Below are 10,000 nucleotides of genomic sequence, written 5' to 3'. Positions count from 1 at the left end.
GGATGCTCTTGACCCCATATTGGTGACCCCCAACCACATAGATATGCCCTCGACCCCATGTCAGCGCCCCAACCCTGCAAGGGTGCCCTCGACCCCGTGTTGGTGACTCCAACCCCCTGTTGGTGACCCCAATATTGTTTTGGTGACCCCAACTCCTTGTTGATGTCCTTACCCCCGTGCTGGGGACCCCAACCCCATTTTGGTGACCCCAATGTGGTTTTAGTGACCCCAACCACATGTTGGCGTCCTTGGCTCCATGCTGGGGACCCCAACCCCATGTTGGAGACCCCAATTTTGTATTGGTGACCTCAATATGGTTTTGGTGGGCCCAATGTAGTTTTAGTGACCCCAACCCCATGTTGATGTCCTTAGCCCCATGCTGGGGACCCCAATATTGTTTTGGTGACCCCAACCCCATTTCAGTGACCCCAACCCCATTTCAGTGACCCCAACCCCATTTTGGTGCCCTTGACCCTTTGTTGGTACCCCCGACCCCCCATTTTGTGCCCCACCCTCTCTCCCCTGCCCCCCGCATTGCCCTGACACTCTGCGGACAGCGCCTCATTTACATAAATTACCATATCGCCCCCGTTCCGCCCCCCATCCTCGCTGTTTCCGCCTCCTCCCCCCGCCCACTTCCCGCGCGCTGACGTCACGGGGCGGTGGCGCGCGCTGCTGATTACCATCTCATTAGCATATGACGCGGGAAGGCGGAAGCGGCGGCGGCATGGAGCGGTGCGGGGCCGCCCTGCGGCTCGCCCTGGAGGGGAACATCGGTACCGGGGGACCGGGGGCTTGGGGCTGCGAGGGGAGCGGGGCGGGCTGTAATTAATGGCTGAAATTATCTTAATTATCGCTGCTGGGGGCGCGCCGCAAAACCCCGAGCTGCTGGGAGCTGGGAGGGGGACACAAAGAGTGTTAGGGACAGACAGGGCTCACCCCAAATTCTCGGGGTAGGGTTGGAGTCACCCAGGGTCACCCCACACTCCCAGGAGCCGGGAAGGGGCACCCCCAGATTTACCCAGTAGCCACAGTGGGGAAACGCCAGGTTCACCCCAATATTTCCGAGATTTGGGGTGGGGGAACCCCCAGACTCAGCCCGGGTCCTGAGGGGGACACCCAGGCTCACCCCAGGTTGCCAGGAGTGGGAATGGGGGAACCCGGGCTCATCCCAGGAGTGGGAATGGGGGAACCCTGGCTCATCCCAGGGGTTGGAATGGGGGAACCCGGGCTCATCCCAGGGGTGGGAATGGGGGAACCCGGGCTCATCCCAGGGGTGGGAATGGGGGAACCCCGGCTCATCCCAGGGGTGGGAATGGGGGAACCCGGGCTCATCCCAGGGGTGGGAATGGGAGAACCCGGGCTCATCCCAGGAGCGGGGATGGGGGAACCCGGGCTCATCCCAGGAGCGGGAATGGGGGAACCCGGGCTCATCCCACATTGCTGGGAGCGGGCATGGACACCCAGGCTCACCTCGGGATTTGGGGCAGGGGACACCCAGGCTCACCTCGTGTTTCTGGGATTTGATGGGGGGGCACCCCACATTCACGGAGTCCAGAGAAGGGGGGCACACCCAGGCTGACCCCACAGCCCCACAGGGGCAGAGCTGGGGGCGCACCAGGCTGACCCCAGAGCCCAGGCTGACCCCAGAGCCCAGGCTGACCCCAGAGGCCAGGCTGACCCTGCTCTCCCTCCCTCCCTCCAGCCGTGGGCAAATCCACCTTCCTGAGGCTGCTGGCCGCCGCCTTCCCGCGGTGGCACCTGGTGACAGAGCCGGTGGCGCAGTGGCGCCGGGTGCCGGGGGCCGCTGGCACTGCCCAGGTAACGGGGGCGGCTCCGGCCACGCCCCGGCCCCAAATGTGCCACCCCTGACCCCAAATGTGCCCGCAGGTGTCCCAGGGCTGTGCCATCCTCCTGCCACCCCTGACCCCAGTGGGTTTAGGGTGGGTTTATGGGGGTTTTGGGTGCATTTTTGGGGCTGTGCCATCCTGCTGCACCCCTGACCCCAATGGGTGTATGGGGTGTTAGGGGGGTTCAGGGTGTGTGTTTAGGGTGGGTTTTGGGGAAGGGGTGCAGCATCTCCTGGGTTTGTGCTTGCCACTGAGCCCCCCATTTTCCTGCATCCTGTTTCATATTTATATTTCTATTTATAATCTATATTTCTATTTCTATTTCTAATCTATATTTATAATCTATATTTATATTTATACATAAATATTTATACAAATATAATTATAAATAATTATAATTTTCTATATTGTATAATATTTATATTTATTAAATGTATATAATATGTATATCTATAATATGTGTATCTATAAAATGTACATAATATTTATATTTTCATATAAATATATATGAAATATAGAATAGAAATATAGAATATATATAATATAGATATAGAATATATATATTCTCTATATAAATATATATTTATATATAATATATATATTCTATACATAAATATATATTTATAAAATGTGTATAATATTTATATCATGTAATTTATATATTTATAAATATACGGATCTATACATTTATAAATATAAGTATTTGTAAGATATTTTATAAATATTTAAATTTATAAAGTAAGAACATAATTACACTCACACTTCATAAGTACGAATATTTATAAAATATTTACGTCTGTAAAAGTGCAGGACACAAATGCGTTGTGCGTATTTGATTTATAACATCGCTGTTGATCAAACGCCCGCGCAGGTGTCGGGGGGCAGTGCCAACCTGCTGCAGCTGATGTACCAGGAGCCCGCCCGCTGGTCCTTCACCTTCCAGAGCTTCTCGTGCCTGAGCCGCCTCAAGGCCGTGCTGGAGCCCCCGAGGAGCGCGGGGACCCCCGGCACCGCCCCCCCCGTGAGGGTCTTTGAGCGCTCGCTGTTCAGCGACAGGTACCCAAAAATGGGGCACGGGTACCCCAAAAATGGGGGCACGGGTACCCCAAAAAGGGGGCACAGGTACCCCAAAAAGGGGGCACGGGTACCCCAAAAAGGGGGCACAGGTACCCCAAAAAGGGGCACGGGTACCCCAAAAATGGGGCACAGGTACCCCAAAAAGGGGGGCACGGGTACCCCAAAAATGGGGCACGGGTACCCCAAAAAGGGGCACGGGTACCCCAAAAATGGGGCAGAGGTACCCCAAAAGGGGGGCACGGGTACCCCAAAAAGGGGCACGGGTACCCCAAAAAGGGGCACGGGTACCCCAAAAAAGGGCATAGGTACCCCAAACAGGGGCACAGGTACCCCAAAAATGGGGCACGGGTACCCCAAAAAGGGGGCACGGGTACCCCAAAAAAGGGGCACGGGTACCCCAAAAAGGGGGGCACGGGTACCCCAAAAAAGGGGCACGGGTACCCCAAAAAGGGGGGCACGGGTACCCCAAAAATGGGGGCACAGGTACCCCAAAAAGGGAGGCACGGGTACCCCAAAAATGGGGCACGGGTACCCCAAAATGGGGCACGGGTACCCCAAAAGGGGGGCACAGGTACCCCAAAAAGGGGCACAGGTACCCCAAAAGGGGCACAAAAAAACCCCCAAATCCCCAAATCAGTGCCAAAACCCCCCTGGGCACAGGAGCTGCCCCGTGCCCATCCCTGCCCAGGTACGTCTTTGCCAAGACCCTGCTGGAGGCCGGGCACCTGCAGCCCCTGGAGTGGGCGATCTACCAGGACTGGCACGAGCTGCTGCTGCGGCACCTGGCACCCCACGCCGCGCCCCACGGCTTCCTGTACCTGCGTGCCAGCCCCCAGGTGGGCATGGGGCTGCCCCAGGTGGGCACTGGGCACTGGGGCTGCCCCCAGGTGGGCACTGCACAGCCCCCAGGTGGGCACCAGGTACTGCACAGCCCCCAGGTGGGCATGGGGCTGCCCCGGGTGGGCACTGGGCACTGGGGCTGCCCTGGGGGCACTGCACAGCCCCCAGGTGGGCACCATGGCTGCCCCAGGTGGGCACCGGGCACTGGGGCTGCTCCAGCCCGGGGCCACTGGAGTTCCACACCTGGGGGAGCAGGGCCAGGTTTATCCCATGGGTTAGGATGGTTGAGGTTGGGTTTTTAGGGTGCATTTTTAGGGTGGGTTTAGGATAAATAGTACTTTTATAAAATATTTGATAAATATATTTTTTATTTTATACATTTGATACATATATTTATAAAACATTCGATAAATATATATTTATATTCTATATAATTTACATATTTGATAAATATATTTATCAAATTAATATCCAGATAATATATATAATCTATTAGATAATATATCTTATATCTTATAATCTTGATACAGATCTTATAATCTTGATACATATCTTATAATCTTGATACATAATAAAGATTTTTACTGTTATTATATATTACATTTTATCCCTTTTATCCCTATTTACACTTTTATAAAGCGTTTTCCAAAGGGTGAGGTTTGGTTTTTCCTCTCCTCAGACGTGCCTGGAGCGGCTGCGGCGGCGGGCGAGGAGCGAGGAGGGCGGGGTCCAGCTGGGCTACCTGGAGCAGCTGCACGGCCAGCACGAGCTCTGGCTGGTGGCCAGGGCCACCGAGTGAGTCCCAAAGCGTGCCCAGCTTTGGGGTGCCCTGGATTTGGGGTTTTTTGGGTTTTTTTTTGGTTTTTTTGTTTTTTTTGGGTTTTTTTGAGGTTTAACCCCTCAAGGAGGGCGGGATCCAGCTGGGCTACCTGGAGCAGCTGCACGGCCAGCACGAGCTGTGGCTGGTGGCCAGGGCCACCGAGTGAGTCCCAAAGCGTGCCCAGCTTTGGGGTGCCCTGGGTTTTGGGGGTTTTTTTGAGGATTTTAGGGGTTTTTGGGGTGAAGCCCTCGCTGTCCCTCTCTCGGCAGGATCCACTGTGAGGCAGCGCGGCGCGCGCCCGTCCTGGTGCTGGACGTGGAGCAGGACTTTGAGCACGACCTGGCCAGGCAGGGCCTGCTCATGGCACAGGTGGGTGCCACAGGTGGGGTGGGTGGCACTGCCCTGGTGGCTTCCCGGTGCCACCCGAGTCCATTCCTACACTGCCCCAGTGCCATCCCAGTGCCATCCCAGTCCATCCCAGTGCCATCCTGGTGCCACCCGAGTCCATTCCTACACTGCCCCAGTGCCAGGGCCATCCCAGTGCCATCCCAGTCCATCCCAGTGCCATCCTGGTGCCACCCCCGTCCATTCCTACACTGCCCCAGTGCCATCCCAGTCCATCCCAGTCCATCCCAGTTTCATCCCAATGCCATCCTGGTGCCACCCCACATGGCATCATCCCAGTGCCATCCCAGTTCCATCCCAGTACCACCTGTGCCCCATCCTGGTGCCATCCCAGTGCCATCCCAGTCCATCCCAGGGCCACCCCTGCCCCATCGCGGTGCCACCCCAGTGCCACCCCTTCAGCCAGGCTGTCCTTGCAGGTGGAGGCCTTTGTGACATCCCTGGGTGCCCACTCTGTGCCATCCCATCCTGAACCCCTGAGCTCCGGGCACGGGGCAGCGTCTGCCTGAAGACCCCGAGGACAGGGGACAGGGTCCCAAGGAGAGGAGACACAGCCCTGGGGACAGGGGACACAATCCTCAGGACAAAGGACGGGGTCCCAAGGAGAGGGGACATGGTCCAGAGGACAGGAGACACCACCCCGAGGACAAAGGACACGATCCTGGGGACAGGGGACACGATCCTGGGACAGGGGACATGGTCCCGAGGACAAGGGACACGATCCTGAGGACAAAGGACACAATCCCAAGGACCTGGGACACGTCCTGGTCCCCAGTGTCCCCTCAGCCCTCTGTCCTGGCCAGAGCTGGATCCTCAGGGCCCTGTGGGGTTTTGGGGTCAGGATTCCCCTGGTCCTTGCTGTGACCCCCTGCCCCTCTTTGGGGTGGGTTTCCTGCTGGAGTTCCCATGGAAAATCCCGGTTTTTACCCGACCCCCATCGTTTGTAATTTTGTATTTAATTGTTTCCCTTAAATTGAGATCAAATCGCTGAGGAGCTGCTCCGTGTCTCGGGGTGGGGAGGGTCGGGGTGGCCCTAAGGGGACACGGGGGGACATGGGGGGACATTTTTCCCCCCAGTTTTGGGGTGTTGTGATGGGGGGATGGCCGTGCCCCATGGGTTTGGGGAAAACCAAGGGGATTTGGGTCCTAAAAGAGGGGTGGGGGATGGTGCTCAGCCTGGTGTGAGACCCTACAAAACACAGGGGTGATTTGGGATTTGGGAGGATATGGAGCAGGAAATGGGGGATCTGGGGTATGGGGGATTTGGGGGCTGTGGGGTGGGATATGGGGCAGGGAATGGGGGATCTGGGATTTGGGTTTTTGGGGGCTGTGGGATGGGATATGGGGCAGGGAATGGGGGGTCTGGGATTTGGGGGATTTGGGGGCTGTGGGGTGGGATATGGGGCAGGGAATGGGGGATCTGGGATTGGGGGATTTGGGGGCTGTGGGATGGGGATTTCCCCCGCGACCCCACAATAACACAGAGCGAGACCCGCGCAGACCCCGCTACCGACCCTACAAAAACAACAAACACCGGAGGACTCACAGCCCACGGCCCCACAAACCCAACAGGGTCGCACAGCCCTCCCCATCCCACAAGAACCCTACAAAAACAACAACCCTACAACAACCCTACAACAACCTTACAACAACCCTACAACAACAACCCACCGCAGCCCCGCGCTCGGCCACCCTACAGCAGCAAAACCCCACAAAACTCCCACCCCCCCTTTCTCCCCGTTACCCCCAAACCCCCGGCGTTCTCCCTCTCCCCGTTCCCCCCGGAGTTCTCCCCATTCTCCCCGGGGTTCGCCCCTTCCCCGTTAACTCCTGAGCCCCCCCGGGTTCTCCTCCTCCCCGTTCCCCCCGGGTTCGCCCCTTCCTCGTTATCCCCGTCCCCCCGTTCCCCCCGCGGTTCTCCCCGTTCCCCCCGGTGTTTCTCCCCGTCCCCGTTCCCCCCGGGGTTCCCCCCGTTACCCCCAGGGTTCTCCCCCTCCCCATTTCCCCGTTCCCCCCGTTCCCCCCGGTGTTTCTCCCGTTCCCCCCGGTTCTCCTCCTCCCCGTTACCCCCGGGTTCGCCCCTTCCCCGTTCCCCGAGGCCCCCCCGGGTTCTCCCCCTCTCCGTTCCCCCCGTTACCCCCAATCCCTCGGCGTTCTCCCCCTCCCCGTTACCCCCCGGGTTTCTCCCCCTCCCTTCTCCCGGGGGTTCCCCCCCGCCGTCCCCCCCCTCTCCCGTTCTCCCGGGGGTTCCCCCCTCTGCTGCCCCCCCCCTCCCCGCGCCCCCCGTTACCCCCGAGCCCCCGGCGCGCCCGGAGCCCCCCGTGCGCCCGGCGGGTCCCCCCGAGCGGGCGCTGCAGCAGAACAAAGGAAGCAGCAGCAGAGCGGCGGCGGCGGCAGCAACGTGCGGCGGCTCCGGGCTCCCCTCGGGGTGCCCGCGACATCCCGAGCCCTCGCCCCGGGGTCCCCCCGAGCCCCCCCGGCCGCCGGCAGCGCTCAGCCCCGCCCGAGCCCCGCTGCGAACGAGGGGGAGCGAACCCCTGGGGTTTTTTTGGCCGGTAAATTCATTTTTCTGTGGAAATTCGGGGTTTTGGGGGAGGTGGAAAGTTGCCGGTGCGCGGCTGAAGTTGGGAAGTTGTGTGGGGTTGAGGGGCGGGGGGGGGAGGGAAGGAGGAAAAAGGAAAAAAAACAAAAAAAAAGAAAAACGAGAGAGAAAAGGAAAATGAGGTTGGAAGAAAAGAAGGGGTGGGATTAAAAGCGGCGAGGCTGCACCCGGTTTTGGGGGGGGCTGAGGGGTGGGGAGACAGCGGGGCCGCCCCCCCCCCCCCCCCCGTGGGAAATTAAAACTGGGGGTGACTCGCGGCTCTGTCCCGCAGAAGCCGCGGTGTCCCCGGCCAGGGCGACGCGGTGACCCCGCCATGTCGCTGTCGCCGCCCTGGGGGCTCCGCCAGCCCGGCCCGGCCGCCCCCCCCGCCGGGGGGAGCCCCGAAATCTGACGCTGCCCCCCCGGGATGGAGATGGAGAGGCTGCGCAGGGAGGTGAGCGAGCCCCAGCTCCCCCAAACCCCGCACTCCCTCCCCTCTCGTCCCACTTTTTGGGGTGATTTGTGACCCCAAACCCCGTCCCCCCCTCTCGTCCCCACTTTTTGGGGTGATTTGTGACCCTAAACCCCATTCCCCCGTCTCGTCCCCACTTTTTGGGTGATTTGTGACCCCTTTGTAGCGTCGCCGTCACTCGGAGGGGGTGGGCAGGGAAAGCCCCTCCTTGGTTGGTGGTGGTGGTTGGGTTTGGTTTTTTTTTTTTAAGGGTATTTCCGTGGGAAATGGGACTTTCTGCTGCCTTAAAGGCCACTCGGATGCTTTAAAAACACCCCAGAAAAAAAAAAAAAAGAAAAATTCATCTCGTCCCTGGGGCATCCCCAAAGCAGCGCCGCGGGACGGGCGGAACCCAACCCGACTTTAAACCGAATTCCTTGGGATTTCTCTCAAAACGCTGCACGGAACCCCCCAAAAAAAAGAGGGGTGCCAAGGAAGGGGGAGGCAGAGCCGTGCCCGGAGAGCTGAACGAGTTGCGGCGTTTTCTTCACCCAAAAAATTCCAACGCGCTCCTGGTCCGACCGGCCGGGGTGCTTGGAGCCGGGATTTCACATTTTGTGCCCACGCAAAAAAAACAAAAACAGGGGGGAGCTGCTCCAGCTTGGGGGGTCTGCAACGTGGGAGGGAGAAACATCTGCTTGGCATTGATTTTGGCGCTTTTCCCCCCTAAAAAAAGCCCCCAAAATTCGGTGTCGCTTTGCGCTTTTTTTTTTGGTGTGTTTTCGGGGTGTGAGCGCCTCCGAGGTGGATGCAGGGTTTTTTTTTTTTTTCCCTCTGGAGGGTGGCACGGGTGGCATGGGGTGGCACGGACCTTGGCGCAGGTGGCTCGGCGAGGCACGGGAAGGACTTTGCCCCTGGCAGAAACGCGGCTGGAAACCGAAAAGCGGCCGGGAGGGTTTGTCCGCGCCGCTTTTCCAGGCAGGATCTGGGGGAAAAAGGGGAATTTTGGGGATGGCAGCGGGCACAGAGCCGGCATCCCCGGTGCCGGTGGCCCGGGCCGGTGTGCCGCGATTCCCACGGCGTGCCCGAGTCTCTCCCTGCACCAGTTCCTCCAGTTCCTCCAGTTCCTCCTGCTCGGCCAGGCCCGCCTGGAGCTCCTCCTGTCCCCCCGGGGCTGATTTCCTGATTTTTCCCCCGATTTTCCCCATCCGTGAGGGTTTGCGACGGGAAGAAGGGGAGGAGGAAGATGGCAGAGGTCAAGGCTGGGCTCTCAGAGCCTGCTGCCTTGCCGGGCGGCTCTGGGTGTCTTTCCCGCTCATTTGCATAACTAATCAACGTCTTGGGGAGCCGCTCATTAGCGCGGGCTGCCCCAGCCCAGGGAAGGATGCTCCGACCTGTCCCTTCAGCTTTGGGGGATAAATCCTAAATAAACCCACGGAAAACCCCACTCCCAGCAGGAACGGGGGCACCAGCCCTGGACTCGGCTTTATCCAGCTCTGGACTCAGATTTATCCAGCCCTGGACTCGGGTTTATCCAATCCAAGCTTGGACTCGGCTTTATCCAAGCCTTGACTAGGGTTTCTCCAAGCCTAGATTCGGGTTTATCCAAGCCTAGATTTGGGTTTATCCAGCCACGGACTTGGGTTTATCCAAGCCTGGACTTGGCTTTATCCAAAACTGGACTCAGGTTTATCCAAGCCTTGACTCGGTTTTATCCAAGCCTGGACTCAGATTTATCCAAGCCAAATGACCGATGTTCCCCAATTAACATACCCAAATTAATGGACAACAATTAACGAGGTTCTCGGGGGTTTAATGGCAGGAAATATTGGGGGCAGAGGGTGTAAAGAGCTTTTTGGGGGCTCCCCCCCTGCTGCTTTTGGGGTTTTTGGCTGCTCCCACCCCCTGCCCCTCAGTTTCCTGGGGGACAATGACACAAAGGGCAGGGCTTGGGGGTCCTGTGACCCCATTTTGGG

General features: G+C 58.4%; 1 protein-coding gene across 1 annotated transcript; it reads left to right on the top strand.

Moving 5' to 3' along the window:
* Positions 1 to 697: 697 nt before the first annotated feature.
* On the top strand, positions 698 to 5,983 carry DGUOK (deoxyguanosine kinase). The gene is made up of 7 exons (XM_036396859.2): positions 698 to 776; positions 1,706 to 1,821; positions 2,722 to 2,906; positions 3,616 to 3,763; positions 4,447 to 4,562; positions 4,857 to 4,956; positions 5,412 to 5,983. The coding sequence occupies exons 1-7, from the start codon at positions 698 to 700 to the stop codon at positions 5,499 to 5,501; spliced, it is 834 nt and encodes a 277-aa protein (XP_036252752.2). The 3' UTR covers positions 5,502 to 5,983.
* Positions 5,984 to 10,000: the final 4,017 nt, after the last annotated feature.

This window comes from Molothrus ater, chromosome 28 (assembly GCF_012460135.2).
Source record: "Molothrus ater isolate BHLD 08-10-18 breed brown headed cowbird chromosome 28, BPBGC_Mater_1.1, whole genome shotgun sequence".
In the NCBI taxonomy this organism is placed as follows: Eukaryota; Metazoa; Chordata; class Aves; order Passeriformes; family Icteridae; genus Molothrus; species Molothrus ater.
This window is presented reverse-complemented; position numbering and strand designations above follow the sequence as displayed.